The sequence below is a fragment of the Canis lupus genome, chromosome 2 (assembly GCF_003254725.2).
Source record: "Canis lupus dingo isolate Sandy chromosome 2, ASM325472v2, whole genome shotgun sequence".
Lineage (NCBI taxonomy): Eukaryota > Metazoa > Chordata > Mammalia > Carnivora > Canidae > Canis > Canis lupus.
Window position 1 is genome coordinate 32,389,076 of NC_064244.1, and position 17,530 is coordinate 32,406,605.

Consider the following 17,530-nt stretch of genomic DNA (forward strand, 5'->3'; position numbering starts at 1 on the left):
GGGGGGACCGTAGAGCACAGGCGCCCCGACGGGCCCAGAGCCCCTCCGTGCCACAGCCAAGGCCGCAAGGAGCAAACACTGAGTCTCTCCTCACCCACGGCCGCCGGGACCCGGCCTCCTGGGGCTCGGGATGCAAGACGCACATCAGCCGCCACACGCAGGGGCCTGGACGCGTTAGGGCCACACCGCCTCCCTTCCTGGGGCCGGTCATCCCAGGGACACAGGTGCCACCGCGCTCCCTCTCCCCATTCCGGTCCGTGCCCGATCGCCCCGAGTTAGCCCCCAAACCCCAAGCCTCTGCGCCAGGAGCAAGACCACACCCAGGACGTGCACAGCCGCCCCCGATGCTCCATCCCCCGGAAGGAAATGCGGGGCCTGGGCCGTCGCTCCCGCCAGCGGGACGCTGCTCCCGACCCACCTGCTCGCTCACCTAGCGCAGCGCCGTCAGGGGCCATCCGTCAGGGGCCGTCCATGCCGTAGGCCCCGCCGGGGCCTCTTCACTCCTCGTTTCTGAATGATACTCCCGAGGAATCCACCCATCAGTTGATGGGTACTCCGGTTGCTTCCACTTTGTCACGATTACGAATAATTTGGCTACAAACACTTGCGTGCAGGCGTTTCTCCGGACCTGGGTTGGTTTTTGTTTTTTTTTTTTGTTTCTTTTTAAGAATTTATTCATTTGGGGATCCCTGGGTGGCTCAGCGGTTTGGTGCCTGCCCTCAGCCCAGGGCATGATCCTGGAGTCTTGGGATCGAGTCCCACGTTGGGCTCCCTGCATGGAGCCTGCTTCTCCCTCTGCTGTCTCTGCCTCTCTCTCTCTCTCTCTCATAAATAAATAAATAAATAAATAAATAAATAAATAAATAAATCTTTAAAAAAAAGAATTTATTCATTTATTCACAAGAGACACACAGAGAGAGGCAGAGACACAGGCAGAGGGAGAAGCAGGGCTCCCTGCGGGGACCCCGGTGTGGGACTCGATCCTGGGACCCCGGCCGGGGCCACGACCTGGTCCAGAGGGACCGGACCTGAGTTTTCCAATTCTCATGGGTGTACACCCAGCCTCAGTATTGCTACGTCAGCCAGTACCCCATCTACCATTCTGAGAAACTGTGGACTGTTCTGCAGAGTGGCTGCATCTCTGTACCTCCCTCCAGCGGGGCACGAGCACCCCACTTTCCCCTACACCCTCACCAGCACCCACTACTTAGATGCAACAGGCAGCCGTCTGTCTTAGCCACTGCAGCCACCTAGTGGGTGTGAGGTGCGAGCTCATGGCAGGTCGAGCTGCATTTCCCTCAACACTAATGATGCTGAGCTTTCCGAGGGCTGATGGGTCGTGAGTCGTAGGTCTCTTTTTGGAAACTATCTATCAGATCCCTTGCCCGCTTTGAACTTGGGTTACCTGCCTTTTTATTGTTGAGTTACAAGGTTCCTTTATATATTCTGGATACTGGTCCCTTCTCAGATAAATCACAAAAACATTTTAAAGGTTTTTCCTCTCGCTCTGTACACAGCTGTTTCACTTTCTTGCTGTCCTTTGAAGCACAAAAGTGTTTGACTGTAAAGAAATCCAATTTATCTATTTTTTTCCCTTTTGCTGCTTATGCTATTCCTTTGAGGTCTAAGAAAGTGGGAATCCTGTCCAGCCCGACGCTAGAGAGATTTAAACTGTGTTTCCTTCTAAGAGTTGTACAGCTTAAGCTCTTACGTGTGGGTAACTGATCCTCTTTGGGTTAATTTTTACATACGGAGTGAGGTAGGGGTGCAGCGTCGCTCCTTGGGAATCCAGACGGCCAATCACGCGCCGAAGAGCCCTCGCCCTCCACTGAATGGTCTTGTCAAAAACCCACTGACCGTAAATGTAAGGAGGGGTGACGAGCTCTCGTGGTTCTGGTGTGGATTACTCGGGACGTTCTATACACAAGATCACATCTGCAGACACAGAAACCACGTGATTTCTTCCTCCCCAAGATTTATGTCCTCCACTTACTTTTCTTGCTTAATTTCTGGGCTAGAACCTTCGGTACGGTGTTGGACAGAGTGGTGACAATAGTTATTCCATCTTGATCTAAATCTCAGGGACAAGGATTTCAGCCTTTCGCCATGGAGTGGGAGGTTGGCTGCGGGTTGTTCGCAGACGTCCCTCGTTGGGTTGAGAAAGCCGCCTTCCACTCCCGGTCTCTGAGGGTCTCATCAGGAGACAGCGCTGGATTTTGCCCCGTGTTTTCCCCGCATCTCCTGAGAGCGCCGTTCAAGGTACTACCCAGTGTCCTTCCATTTCAGCCCGAAGGACCGACGTGTTTCTCGGAGGGCAGGTCTGCTGCAGACAAATCCTCAGTCTGTGTTTATTGGGGGCCACCTAATGCTCTCCTTCGTTTCTGACGGATAATTGGTCTTTCTCGTCTGGCTTCTTGGCGGACGCCTTCTTCCAGCACTTTGAGCAGGTCACCCTGATGCCGATCCAGTTTCCAATCAGAAATCAGCTACTAGGGGCGCCTGGGGGGCTCAGTGGTTGAGGGTCTGCCTTGGGCTCAGGACATGATCCCAGGGTCCTACATCTGGCTCCCTGCTCAGCGGGAAGTCTGCTTCTCCCTCTCCCTCTGCCTCTCCCCCTGTTTGTTCTCTCTCCTCTGTCAAGTAAATAAAATCTTAAAAAAAAAAAAAACTCAGCTATTAATACTATTGAGGATCCCCTGCATGGGATAAGGTGTTTCTCTCTTGCTACGCCCAAGATTCCTTGTCTTTCTTTTTTTGACAATTTAAGATGCATCTAGGTACAGATCTCTACGTTTATTTATCCTTAGAGTTCATTGAGACTAACGTTTTTCATGAAATTTGGCAAGTTTGGTCATTCTTTTTTCCAATATTCGTTCAGCCCCCATCTTTCCCTCCTCCCGTGGGATCTCATGGGCACGTTGGTCACCTGATGGTCCCTGAAGATCTGTTTCTTTCACTTCATTCCTATTTCCTTCTATTCCCCAGATGGGATCATCTCAATGGGCCCATCCTCAACTTCCATGATTATTTATTGTCCCAACTCAGACCTGTTGTTAAGTCCTTTGTGTGGTCTGGATCAGGCCTTCTTCCTCCCAAAGACGTCCACATCCTAATCCCGGGGACTCGTGTCGCCTTGGAGAGCAAAGGGACTCTGCATATGTGATTAAGTTAAGGATCTTGAGATGGAGGATTATCTTGACTCCTCTGAATCAGCCCCAGTGCGGTCACTAGGGCTCCCACAAAAGAACCAGAGGACCAGGGTGGGTAATAGAAGATGTCAGGACGGATGCAAGAGGCACAGGCGATGTGGAAGGGAGCCCAGCTCAAGAACGCAGGCCGATGGCAACGCTGCGAAAAGCAGGGGAAAGGCTCTTCCCGGAGGTCTCCAGAAGGAGCACGGCCCCACAAGGATCTCGCTGACTTTAGATTTCTGACTTCAGGACGGCAAGGGAGTACATTTGTGTTGCTTGAAGCCACCATGTTTATTTGTTACAACAGGACCCTAATGAAAGCCCTCTTTCAAAACGAAATTTTATTTCAGTGATCGTATGTTTCAACTCCACAATTTCCATTTGGTTCCTTCTACAATTTCTATCCCTTTACCGATATTCTTTTTGGTGAGACAGCACTCGCGTCGCCGTACTGCACTTCTTTATGCAGGCTTTCCCACAGTTTGACATCCTTATAATAGCTCATTTAAAGTCGCCGTCTGGGAAGTCAGCATCTGGGCTTCCTCGGGGACACATTCTGCTGCCTGCTTCCCTTCCTGTGTGTGGGCCATACTCCTCTGTTTATTGCATGCCTCGTAAGTTGTCGCACAAAACTAGACATTTTTAAGAAGATGATGTGACAACTCAGTAAACTAGATCCCCCTCCACCACCAGGGCTTACTGTTGCTGCTGTTTGTTAGCTTCATGACCTTCTTGAACTAATTCCATGAAGTCTCTACTCTTTGTCACGTGTGGGCCACGGAAGTCTCCGTGCAGTCAGCCTGGCAGTCGGCTAAGGGGGCCTTCCACAATCTCCTTTGATGCTTTGAACAACCGGGGGGCGCCTGGGGGCGCAGTCAGTTGAGCCTCCGACCCTTGGTTTCAGCTCAGGTCATGATCGCAGGGTCGTGAGATCAAGCTCCACCTTGGGTTCCCTGCTCATTGGGGAGTCTGCTGGAGATTCTCGGTCTCTCCCTCTGCCCCTCTCTTCCTGCTTACTCCCACTCTAAAATAACTAAATCTTTAAAAAGAGAAAATGCCTTAAACAAGTGAGATCCCCGGCATTTACAGAGGGGCTCCGTGAGCACGGTGGAGGAAGCCTTCGGTGCTCCCCTGGGTACTTTACAGCCCTGGCCTAGCCCTCACTCTGTAGCTGCGCGGAGCCCCGAGGTCGGCCAGACACCAACTCCGGTGTCCCCTGGGCACGGAGCTGTGCACGGGCCTGCGGGTGTGTGTGACCTTCCAGACTCCTGGGACAACACTGCAGCCTCCCCAAAGCCCTCTGTGAACATCCACGCCCCCAGCCCCTCAAGATCTCCGGTCAGCTTCTTTGCCTTGCTACGGTCACCTCTGGCGGCCGTGACGTTGAACAACTAACTGACCCAGGGAAAAAGGCTGCTCACAGTGGGCAAGCTGGGGGTCAGGCCAACTGGAGACGAGCCCCAGGAGTGAGGGTTCCCGGGAGGTGCCACTTCTGACAGCTGCCAGGGGGCAGTGCCTGGGGACAGGGCTTCGGGGAGCTCCAGACCCACCCGGCCCCCTCCAGCGGCAGCCAGGCCATACCATGCTGTGCCACTGCCCCTGTGAGGCCACCAGAGAGCTGGGTGATGGCGCGGCTCGGACTGAACCACCACTGGACTGTTTTTACCAGAATTCAGGCACTTTTCCTTGAGCTGCTGCAGCCTCTGGGTATTCTCCAGAGTTCTGAAAAGGCTGACTTTGACCTGACTTTGACGTTTTTGTCAGTGTTCTCAGGGCTTTCACGGAGGAGCCGGTCCACTTCGAAAGCACCTTCAGCAAAGCATCTGCTTCCACGCCCAGTGTTCTGGTTGCTCAGACACGAGGTGGAAGGAAAAGCCTAAGCTTCAACGTCTGTTCCAGAAGTTTCACTGCACATCATTAAACATCTGAGCGCGCCCCTTGGTCCCCCCATAAAGCTTCCCAGTCTTTGTTACCTGCTCCAAAGATCAATTTTTCTTCCAGATGAAGAGGCTTTGTCCCCTGTTGAGCATTTTTTGATGAACAGAGATAACTTTTCCTGTCCATTTAGCTATAATAGCTCCAGAACATCTGAGAGCTTGAAAATAGTTAATGGAAAGCCATGCGCGGTGTGTCACTAAAAATGATCCACTAGAAATACGGGTCTCCAAGAGCCCAAGTATAATAAGCGACAGAACTATGTGAGATGACCTTACAGGACACCGGACGACGGAATTTTAAGAAAAAGAAGCAAAATGCATAAGGAGTTAAAGACAAAAAACAAAGCTGTCGTTATTTACAGACGACAACATCTTGTGTGGAGGAAGCCCAAGATAATTCACACCTAAATTATCAGACTTGAAAGGAGCGTGTGTGTAAGTGGAGGGGGCCACGCTGTGCTCACCCGTATTCCTGGGGCAGCCTGGGGGGTGCCGGGAGCGGAGCCCAGCGGCCCTGCTGGGAGGAGAGGAGCGCGGCGCCGACCAGCAGCAGCCCACGGTGTGCGCCCTCCCGTGACCCCGCCAACCCTGCCCCGGGGTCCCACGGGGCTCCCACCTGGGAGGCTGCCCGTGGCCGGGTTCACGGTGCCGCGGGCCGGGGCGGGGCGCAGGGGGTGTGAGCGCTGGGTGGACGCGGCCCTCGGCCTCCTCGGCGGCTGCAAACGTGGCCGGACCGCGCGTGTCACCAGGGCGAGCCTGTGAGCTCCGTGGGGAAGAGGCCACACGGCTCGAACCCTCACACGAGGCTCCAACACATGCCGTCCAAGCAATCGTGACCCAAGGGGCACAGTCACAGGGACGCCACGGAGAAGTGTCACGACGTCAAGGCAACGGTCACCTTGAGGGAGAGGAAATAAGACAGGACGACAGGCATGGGTGAGGGCCGTGTCCCTGTCCAGGCCCCCTCCCCGGCTCCACATCGCCCTCCGCCTACATCACGCACGGAAGGCCGCCTTCTGAAGACGAACAGCACTTCTAGGAGCTTCGCGTTCCTTCGACTCCAGCTCGTGAATAGGTGGCAAACAGGTGGAGTGGCCGCTGCTGTCGGGCTCCTAGGTGCCCTTTAGGAGAGCCGTGGTTCCTGGGGCGGGGACCTCCCGCGCAGCACGTGCACCGTCGCCACTACGCTTTCGATGCCTGCGCGCTGTGGGTTTCTGGTTCTCCCCATCACAATTTTTCTGACTTGTTTCACTCACTGCTCACTGTTGCATTAATTCATCTAGAATCCTATGGAGATTTTTATTGGGATTACATTAAATTTATGGACTAACTTGAGGGCGATTGGTGGTTTTTTGATATTGAGCCTTTTTGCCAAAAATGTGCAATGCCTTTCCATATGTTCAAATTAAAAAAAAAAATGTTCCCCTTCACCCTGTTTTACATCCCCACCCCTAGTCTGTTCTGCACCTACAAGTTTGTTTTTTGGGGTCTTTTTTATTTTAGATCCTACAGATAAGGCCATACAGTGTCTGTCTTCATCTGACCTATTTCGCTTAGCTGAATGCCCTTGAAATCCATCCATATGGTCACAAATGTCAAGATTTTGTTCTTTTCTGTGACTGAATAAGACTCTGTATCCCCATCTTCTTTATCCATTCACTGGTCCATGGATACATGGGCTGCTCCCCCATATCATGGCTACTGCAAATAATGCTGCTGAGAGCAAAGGGGGCAGATATCTTATTGATCTAGTGTTTTCATATTTTTTAGATAAATATCCAAGCTGGTTGGCTAGGTAATTCTACTTTTAATTTCCTGAGGACCATCCACACTGTTCTCCAGAGGGTCTGCGCCGGCTTGCATTCCTACCAGCAGCGCACGAGGCCCCCCTTTCTCCACATCCTCCCCAGCACCTGTTGTTTCCTGTTGTTGACGTTAGCCACTCCGACAGGTGTGAGGTGATAGCTCATTGTGGCGCTGACCTGCGTTTCCCCGGTGACAAGTGACGTGGAGCATCTTTTCATGTGTCTGCTGGCCGTCTGGATGTCTTCTTTGGGAAGATACCTCCTCGAATCCTCCACCCATATTTTTTTTTTTTTTTTTTTTTTTATTTATGATAGTCACAGAGAGAGAGAGAAAGAGGCAGAGACACAGGCAGAGGGAGAAGCAGGCTCCATGCACCGGGAGCCCGACGTGGGATTCGATCCCGGGTCTCCAGGATCGCGCCCTGGGCCAAAGGCAGGCGCTAAACCGCTGCGCCACCCAGGGATCCCCTTCCACCCATATTTTAATCAGATTGTCTTTTGGCCGCTGAGCTGCATGAGTTCTTTACCCATCTTGGACATTAGCCTCGGATCAGAGACATGATCTGCAAAGATCTCCCCTTCTGCAGGCAGCCTTTCCCTCGGTTGATGGTTTCCTTCGCTGGGCAGCAGCTCTCTAGTTTGATGTCTCATTCATTTGCGGTTTTTGTTGTCTTTGCGTTTGGTGTCAAATCCCAAAAATGTCATCACCAAGACCGACGTTAAGGAGTTTACCTCCTGTATCCTTCTAGGAGTTTTATGGTTTCAGGTCTTACATTCCAGTCTTTCATCCATTTTGAGTGTATCTGTGTGTCTGGTGTGAGAAAGTGGTCGTTTCATCCTTCTGCATGTGGCTGTCCAGTGTCCAGTTTTCCCAGCACCATCGGTGGAAGAGACGGTCTTTTTTCCACTGGACAGTCTTCCTTGCTTTGTCGAAGATGAGCTGACCACAGAGCTGAGGGTCTGTTTCCGGGTTCTCTATTCTGTTCCGTTGATCTATGTGTTTTTGTGCCCGTCCCACACTGTTCTGATTACTCTAACTTTGTAATATGGTTTAAAATCAAGGAGCACGGGCAGCCCGGGTGGCCCAGCGGATTAGCACCGCCTGCAGCCCAGGGTGTGATCCTGGAGACCCGGGATCGGGTCCCGCGTCGGGCTCCCTGCGTGGAGCCTGCTTCTCCCTCTGCCTGTGTCTCTGCCTCTCTCTCTCTCTCTCTGTCTCTATGAATAAATAAATAAAATCTTAAAAAAAAAAAAAAATCGACGCGTACGACAGGCCCACACCCCGAAGTGACACTCAGCCGCTACAGCGGCGATCAGAGAAGTACAATGTGACTTCTCCTTGGAAAAGAAAACTATTGAGTGGGCTGAAGATATTAAGAAAATCCAAGAAGCCTAGCGGGAAGCAGAACGCAAGGTTGAGGAAGTAGAAGCTAAAGTGAATTCTAAGAGTGGCCCAGAGGGTGACAGCAAAATGAGCTTCTCCACGACTCACAGTACAGCCACAGTGCCACATCCTATTAACCCCATCCTTGCCAGCTTACAGCACAACAGCATCCTCACCCCAACTCGGATCAGCAGCAGCGCCACGCAGTAGAAAGTTTTCAGCCCACCCCACGCAAAGGCAGATTTCAATCCTGCTGACTTTGAGTGTGAAGAAGACCCATTTGATAATCTGGAGTTAAAAACTACTGATGAGAAGGAAGAGCTGAGAAACATTCTGGTAGGAACCACTGGACCCATTATGGCTCAGTTATTAGACAACAATTTGCCCAGAGATGGCTCTCGGTCTGTGTTACAGGATGAGGAGGTCCTGGCATCCCTGGAGCGGGCGAGACCTTGGATATCAAACCTCTTCACAAACCTAACGGCTTTATGACCTTCCCACAGTTGGGCAACTGTGAAAAGATGTCTCTGTCTTCTAAAGTGTCCCTCCCCCCCATTCCTGCAGTAACCAATATCAAATCCCTGTCCTTCCCCAAACTTGACTCTGATGACAGCAATCAGAAGACAGCCAGGCTGGCGAGCACTTTCCATAGCACATCCTGCCTCCGCAATGGCACCTTCCAGAATTCCCTGAAGCCTTCCGCCCAAAGCAGTGCCAGTGAGCTCAATGGGCATCATACTTTTGGGCTTTCAGCTTTGAACTTAGACAGTGGCACAGAGGTGCCAACCCTGAACCCCTCAGATCTGATCTTCCAGAGGCCTTCCCTCCCTGTCTTGTCTGTGTGCACAGAAGAATCATCACCTCCAAATACAGGTGCCACGGTCACACCTCCTAACTTCTCAACGTCACAAGTGCCCAACGCTCCCAGCTGTCCCCAGGCCTATTCAGAACTGCAGACACTGTCCCCCAGTGAGCAGCAGTGTGTGGAGACAGTGGTCAACACGGGCTGCTCATAGGAGTGTGCCCTGAGAGCCATGAAGAAGAAAGGAAAGAATATTGAGCAGATTCTCAACTGTCTCTTTGCACATGGACAGCTTTGTGAGAAGGGCTTCGACCCTCTTTTAGCGGAAGCAGCTCTGGAAACGCACCAGTGTTAAGAAAAGATGATGGAATTTTTTCAGTTAATGAGCAAATTTAAGGAAATGGGCTTTGAACTGAAAGACATTGAGGAAGTTCTGCTACTACACAACGATGACCAGGACAATGCTCTTGAACACCTTACGGCTTGGGCAGGAGCCAGCTGAGACCAGGCTCTGTGTAGGCCCTGCCCTGGAATGAACCACCCCTGCAGGAGGCGCTGAGGAGCCCACGTGTGGGGAACCAGAGCGGGGGGGCACATGTCCCCGTTTTCTTTTGGGGGTGGAAGGTCAGGTGTGGAGACTGTGCTTGCCAGTCTCTGAGCTGGGGAGAAAGTAGGAAAGATTGGGGCATGTGAATGCCTCTAGCGCTGCCCTGGCTTCTTCCATATTAAACGTATTTGTATTTTGAGAAGTGTCCTTCCCACCTCCGCCCTCCAGAGAAACTTCCCTGGTCCTTCTGGAGTCTGTACATCCTCACCTGAAACCTGGCCCAGCTGCCAAAAGGAGGCAGGGAGGAGCAGTGGGAGGGCCAGACTCAGTGCTGCTTTCGGGCTAGATGCTTCCCTCCCCCTGCACCGGTGGACTGAACTCTTAATCCAAGTTGACTGCAATTGGAAGTTTCCTCCAAGGTGGTTTTTTTCTTCTTCTAACAAAGTCTCTTAGTGGTAACATTGGTCCTGCAACATCTCTGAGGTGCAAAGATGCCCTTTCCACGTGGGGTGCTGAGTTTGCCCCTTCTGCTAGGCAGTTACTATGCTCCCCTGGCTCAGCCTGTTCCTTTTGGCTTGGTTTGGACCACAGCCTTCCGCTACCCAGGATTTTAGAGCCCCCTAGCAAACAGTCATCAGTTTAAGAAATCATTGGTCCCTTCCCAGCACACGAGTGGAGGAGAAACAGGCTGCAGTACAGTAGCCCAGCACCGACTCCACCTCGGATCTCTGGAGAACGGCCTCTCCCTCCAGCCCGGCTCTAGGATGACACGAGGAACACCTAGTCATGGAAATCAGTCTCTTTTGTTTGCTCTATATTCTGTTGTACATCGTTAAAGATCTAAATACAAAGGAAAAAAAAATCAAGGAGCATGATGCCTGCAGCTTTGTTCTCTCTCAAGATTGCTTTTGATTTTCGGGGTCTTTTGAGGTCCCATACAAATATCAGGATTTTCTCTAGTTCTGTGAACAAAGGTGCGAGGGGAGCTGCTTGCGTGGCAGTAGCGCTGCCCCTCGCACAAGCTGGGTGGTCACAGCGGCTTCTCCCAAAGCCAAGCTCCCTGCCCCGTGGAGGGGGGGCACCCCGCGCTCGGAAGCCATGAGGCATCACTGGGCCAGAGTGAAACCGCGGAGTGAGGCCCCAGACACGCAGGTGCAAGCGCAACCACAGCAGCTCTCAGGGCGAGGTTGGAGTGTCATCACTGCTGGTGCTGCGACGCACGGGCCCCCGGCCAGACTCACCGTCACGACCCGCCTGTAGGCCCAACGGGACGGGGACGCCGTCACAGCGGGTGGGGAAGCCAAGGGGGGCCACGGTCACGGTGCGCAAGGCAGCAGGACAACAGTGACTCAGCCAGGACGGGGTCTGTCACCTTCCAGGACGGCCCAGAGCGGGGATGACGTCTGTGCCTCCTGTCTCAGGGACGAGGGCCTGGGACGTGCCCACCAGCCTGGAGCAGTGGCACCCACCCCACGGCTCAGAGAGCTGGTGGCCGCGGTCGGGGTGGTGTCTGCCCAGCTCACACACAGGAGTCTGGAAGGAGGACAGGGGACGGGCATCGGGGACAGGCCGCAGGCTCCCACGGCAGTGCCGGGGCTGGGGGGTCAAGAGTCAGGGGCCGGAGGTCGGGGTGGTTGGGGCCAGGGGTAGAGGGTCTGGGGCCAGAGGTCAGGGGCCAGGGTGGAGACCGGGGTCGGGGCAGGGGGCCAGGGCTGGGGGTCGAGGGTTGGGGGCCAGGGGTGGAGAGTTAGGGGCCGGGTTCAGGGGTCAGGGCAGGGGGCCGGGGCCAGGGGTCGGAGGCACTCCAGCTGCCGTGACCAGAGGCCCTCAGGCCCAGCGAGCACCCTGCCTGCCCAGCCGTGCAAGGCCCCAGTGCATGTCCCGAGCGAGGCCGAGCTCTTGGAACCCACAAGCCTCGGTGGAACCTGTGCATATGAAGGGTGCTGCACCCGCTGTTGCACACGTAGTGAAATGCCGCTGCAGCGCCCCACCTGCACGCACGGGTCCCCGCTGCATGGGTGGTGAGCACCCCCAACAGCCTCCCAGCAGGGCCAGGACTGGGACTGGGACCCGGAGGGTCTGTAAGGAGCGACAGAGCAGCTCACACGGGCAGAATCAGGGCCCCAAAGCGTGCACACCTTGATCCCCGGACTCTGGGAAAGTGGGGCAGCCTCCCCGGGCGCTGAACGCGACCGATGTGGCAATAGAGGCAGGGAGGGAAAGCCAGTGTTACTCGCACGGACTCCAGAGACATGGAAGGATGATGAGGGAGGCCTAGGGACGTGCCGGTGAGGCCGATAAACCCAACAGCTCTGATAAGGTGCACACGCTCTTGAAACGCAAACCATGAACGCTTATTCAGGCACAGACTAATCACCTGACACTCTTTTACCTGTAAAACTTAATTTATAGTGGACAAATCCCCCCCGACACACACACACACACACACACACACACACACACACACACACAAAGCCACAGAAAACTCCAGGCCATGACCTCACTAGCAAACTCAATAATAGCAACTCTACAAAAAGTCTTCCAGAAAACTGAAAAAGAAGGCTTCCAAACTCATTCTATGAGACTGCATTACCTTAGTGCCAAAACCAGGCAACAGTACAAAAATACAAAGTACAGACCAGTATCTCTCATTGACGTAGACACCAAAACCCTCAACAAAGTAATAGCAAATCAAGCCCAGTGATATAAATAATAATGCATTATGACAAAATAGGGTTTGTCCCAAAAATGCAAGGTTGGTTTAACATTCATATGAATCCATCAATATAGGGGCACCTGGGGGCTCAGTGGTTGAGTGTCTGCCTTCAGCTCAGGGCGTGACCCCGGGGTCCCAGGATCGAGTCCCCCACTGGGCTCCCTGCAGGGAGCCTACTTCTCCCTCTGCCTGTGTCTCTGCCTCTCTCTGTGTGTCTCTCATGAGTAAATAAAATCTTTACAGAAACAGAGAAATAAAAAATAAACTCATCGATATAAAGCATTGTTATCAGCAAACTAAAAAAGAAAAATCATAGATTATCTCAATAAACACATAAAATGGCACTTGGGAGAAAAACCCTTCGACAATCAACGAGGAGTCCCTCCAAGGAAGCAAGCGCATGTGGAAGCACTGCTCACGCGGAAGCTCATGACAAAACACGAGTGTCTTCGCATCAGAAGCAAGACGGGGTGAGGGGCCCACCGGCATCTTCGATGCCGCGCTGGGCTCCCACCAATGCAGCAAGGTGAGGCGAGGAAGTCACAGGATGGCCTGTGCAGAGGGTCCGACGGGATCTACTTAAAACTCTGCTAGAACAAACAGCAGGCGAGTCCGGGAAACCCTGCAGGCTGCAGGATGAATCACAAATGCTCCCGTTTGTGCTTGTTGGAGAGACGCTGTCCTTTCCCTCACCCCCACGGGGTAGCTTCTCCAGACACAGAACTTGGGACTGGGGCTCTGACCTTTCGAGACTTCCGCTCCGCTCTCCTGTGGCCTGCGTGCTTCCCATCACTGCTCCCGTCGGTGGAGTGTGCTTTCTCTAGCTCCTTGCAACATCTGCTCTTTGTCTTTAGTGTCCTCCAGTACTTTTTGTCTGCTTGCTTTTTAAACATTTTACCTTTAAGTAATCTCTACACCCAACAGGGGCTCCAACTCTCAACCCCGAGATCCCCGCCAGAGCCAGCCGGGCCCCATGTCACGTAGTTTTCACTTGACGTGCACAGTCCTGACCTTTTAGCACTTATTCACCTGGGATATTCCCTGAGCTTCCTTGACTTGTGGTTTGGTTTGTGTCATTAATTTTGGAAAAGTCTCAATGATGCATATTTCAAATCTTTCTCCTGCTCCCTTCCCTGTCCCCTGTGTGTCACACCTTCTTGCGATTGCCCCACAACGCCAGGGCGTCCTGTTCTGCTTCTTTAACTCTGGTTTCTCGTTGCTTTTCCATCTGGGAAGTTTCTATTGACGAACCGGAAAGCCTTCTTGGGGTTTTGTCCCTCGGCCGGGTCGGGTCTCTCAAAGCATCTGTTCCCATTAGGGGTTCTTGGGCCCAGTACTTCTGCAGGTGCCCCGCTCACCGTCCCCACTGTCCTCCCACGGCGGCCCCGTTACCGCAGCTGCCTCCCACCGCACCCGCACCCGCTGCCACTTCACAGGGGCCTGAGCCCTGGGCGGGGACCTCAAGCACTTCTCGGCCGCCGTCCCCTCCGTGGGACAGGCGGTGGCTCCGGGAGGCCTTTCTCTCAGGAGCCGATGTCCCTGCTGGAGGCCGCTCGGCTCAGTGGCGAACCCAGAGGCGCTATGCTGCCCACGGCCCCCCAGGCGCGAAGGGGGCCCTCTGATCCTCACCATGGGAGCCTGCCCGTCCTCAGCGCCTGACTCCTGCTGCGCAGCCTCTGCTCCACACGGTGACTCTCGGCCTCTGCCTGTGTCCCCAACCCCGACCTCAAGTCTCTGACGGATCTGAGGGGCCTGGACGGGAGTCTGTCCGCCTTTTTTAGTCATTAAGAAGGAAGACAGGGGGAGGGCAGGACTCCCGGGCTCTTGACGGGTCAGGGCAGAAACCAGAAGTCTCCGGCGGGCCCCTCTGCCGGTGCGCAGCCAGCCCGTAAGGGATGTGGGGTGCACATGGGGCGCACACGGGGCGCGGGCGTCTGTTGCAACGCTCGGCAATGACCAGACAGGGCCTAGGCCCCCACAGCTCTGGTGGACAGGGACAACGATCAGGGCCCACGCTGCGAGTGAACTGCTCCGAGATGCTAGATAATGCAAATCATCCTTTAGCGACAGAAAGCGGATTGGCGGTCCCCGGAGATGGGGCCCGGGGGGCGGAGCGGACGGTGACTGCTGGGGACCTCGTGGCTGAATATGTCACAACCTACCGCACTTTACACTGTATGTGCGCTCGGTGGGCGTCGCGTCAGTTATCCCGCAATGAAGCCGCTGTTAAGAGAAAATCACATCAGCTTCATGTAACACTTAGGGGTTGATTACAGAACATCTACAACTACTTTTGTCCCTGCAAAAGAAAAAATAGACTTTACCCCAAGATTTTTATTCTTCATCTTATTTATCTGGGGGGGTGGGGGGAGCCGAGCTGAGCATGGAGCCTGACCCGGGCAGGGCTCCAGCTCACGACCCCGAGATCAGGACCCAAGCTGAAACCAAGAGTCGGGCGCCGAACGGACTTGAGCCACCTCAGGCGTCCCAATTTTATTTTTATTTATTGAAAATTAATTCAGAGCTACAAGACCTCTGTAACACACATGCACTGTAGAAAAAATGATTATATTTTTTAACAGATATACCACAACTTACCCACCTGGACAAATAAGCGCTGCTTCCACCAAAACACAGACTGTGAGAATAAACGTGCTTGTTCTGGTGTGTGGCCATTTACACAATATGGTTTTTGGACCGTCTCCTGGATTTGAAATTACTTCAGTCCCAATTTATGAGCAACATAAGAAAGCTACTTTTATTGCTTTATGATCACACCTGGTAAATGAAATGCTTATTGCATTTCCCACTTCAAAGCTGGGATTTCCGAAATGTATTTGAAAACAACACAATTTCGACACCGTGGAACGCTGCCGCCTTTTGACAATTTCCTTGGTGGGTATTTTTTCCGAGAACATTATCTTGGAACAAAATTGGCTTTGTCTTCCCTCCCACGGAACATACACGCTGAGGAATCGGTCATCGCAGAAAAATACAGCTGCGTGTTTGTAAGTGGAAGAGGGACGAGGGCGTGAAGTGAGTAAAATACGGGTAAGCAAGAAGCCCGACCTTGACACGGGCAAAAATCTCTCAGTTCCCCGATTTGATCACCATATGCCCTCACCCACCCTTGCAACAGCTCCTCCTCTTTAGCGTTTTCTGTAGGACGCTTCAACTGCGTAACGTAGCCCCGTGAACAGAAGGGCCGTACGACGCCTTACAGACGCGTGGGCTGTGCGTGTGCGAGCTGGCCCGCCCGGAGACCACTGTCCACCGCCCACGACGGGGAGTTTGTTCTCCCATGTTCCACACACGGGACCTAACTGCGTGGGGCAGGGCTGGCTTGTGCTCCGGGACGGCCCCAGGGCATGAGTCCTCTGTGGCTCTCGGGTCCCCGGCGTCCGCCCCCAGCCTGGGTCAGCTGCTCCTGCGTGCACAGGGCCCACCCACCCCGCTTCACAAGCAGGGTACCCACAGACCCCTCGGGCAGCGGGGGCCCGGGGCACTCGCACGACCGCTCACGTCATGCTTTCCTGTTTGCTGTCCTATTTTATATCCCAGCCAGTACGCGTAGGTCCCAACAGAACCCACGTCGCAGAGCTTCCTTCCCAAATCTAATAGTTGTGAAATGGCATTTCCATTTTGCCTTAACTTTTTTTTTTTTTTTAATTTCTACATTTATTTCATTGTTGACTATCCAAGGTTTCCCCCTGGTGACACACCTAATCACTCCTGCCGCCCAGTCCCGACTCTCTGGTGGGAATGTGGAATTCCGTGGATTACGAACGCGGCCACGACCACCTGCGGTTTGTCATTTCGCCTCTTTGAGGCTGTCCTAGTCCTACACGGCTACGAACCTGTACCCTGAACGTCGCTGAACGTGTCCATCTTTCCCAGTACGGTCAACGCATCGTCTGTGGAGAGCTAACAAACACAACGTCGTATAAATGTGCTCTAGATTTTGGGTTAATGCTTTTTATTTCACATGTGGCCCGGACTGTGTTTGGTGTGAGGCAGCACCGGATTCATTTCTGTTCCGTGTGACTTTAAACACGTGACGTTTTCAGAGAAGCTTGAATCACCGTGACGTGTGTCCCACCTCACTGGTCAACTCCTCCGTCCCAAGCGAATCCCGCACACCACCTGCCACCGCCCTGCCAGGCTCAAGGGGCACCCCGGTTCCCCCCCTTCCCCGTTTCATTGGCACCTCATCATCCCTGCCCTTTGCCTCACATAACTTTAGGAATCAGAGGCCCAATTCTACAAAAAAAAAAAAAAACTCAGGGGTGATTTGCATTGAAATAGCATCAAATCATCTTGTCAACATGGGGAAAACTGACGTATTTACAACATCGCCTCTTCCTGTTGGTGCACAGGGGTCTCTCACTTTACCGCTTTCAATGTGTTTATTGAAGTTTTTAAGTCTTTCCATGGGTGATTTCATCTGTCGGATGTCCCCCACTCGGCACCTTTTGTCTTTGTCGTTAGCATCAAGCGGAAAATTTTCAAATACTGGGTGATGGACTGCGATGGTTCCAAAATTTTACACCTATTAAAAAAACTACTAAAAAACTACTTCTGTTCCGGTTCTTACTTACTACACTTCCCAACCCCCTTACAGTAATCACTTGTAGTCATTCCTTCTTTTCTTCTTTGTGGTGACCCTCGAAGTCCTACTCTGTGTATTTAAGACAAATAGAAACTGAAGCCCCTCCGTCCGGACGCTGCAGCCCATAGGTCTCTGTCGGCATTAGCCCATTTCGAAAGCCCCCCCCCCGACTGTCATCCCCTCAGCACCCCGAGTTCTGGGGAGAACCACCCTTGTTCACCAGATCCTACCCCTGAGAGAGGGCGACATGAGCTCACGGGCCTGGCTCCTTCCTCCCGGCCCCCCGCAGCTCAAAGCAACTGCAGACACCCCGACTTCTGCTCCACAGCCCGCATCAGGGCGAGGGGCACAGTGCCGAGTGCTAGGGGCCCTGTTTCCCGGTGGGGACCTTCCTGAACCCACAAAGCCCGCCGGCATCACCTGCACCTCACACAGCTCCCACAGCCCCCGAGCTGCCTAATCTAATTTGTGACTAAAACGCTTTAAAATGTTCTCATAAAATTAGCTTTCAACTACTCAACAGGGGCAGCCCGGGTGGC

At 53.3% G+C, this 17,530-nt stretch overlaps 2 protein-coding genes across 13 annotated transcripts in view; one reads left to right on the forward strand and one right to left on the reverse strand.

The window, feature by feature from the left end:
* WDR37 (WD repeat domain 37) overlaps positions 1 to 17,530 on the reverse strand; it is an 89,073-nt gene that overhangs the window by 16,127 nt on the left and 55,416 nt on the right. For 9 of the 12 annotated variants that reach the window (XM_049101378.1, XM_049101377.1, XM_049101376.1 and 6 more), the window contains one exon: positions 14,545 to 14,605. The exons of 2 other annotated variants lie outside the window; for them this stretch is intronic. In XM_049101378.1, the coding sequence (XP_048957335.1) occupies positions 14,545 to 14,605 (61 nt within the window). Of the gene's footprint in view, positions 1 to 14,544; positions 14,606 to 16,910; positions 16,932 to 17,530 lie in introns of those variants that run through there. One more of the 12 variants, XM_049101403.1, reaches the window with a different exon arrangement.
* On the forward strand, positions 8,522 to 9,420 carry LOC112658843 (ubiquitin-associated protein 1-like). Its single transcript, XM_049101419.1, has one exon. The coding sequence runs from the start codon at positions 8,806 to 8,808 to the stop codon at positions 9,331 to 9,333; it is 528 nt and encodes a 175-aa protein (XP_048957376.1). The 5' UTR covers positions 8,522 to 8,805; the 3' UTR covers positions 9,334 to 9,420.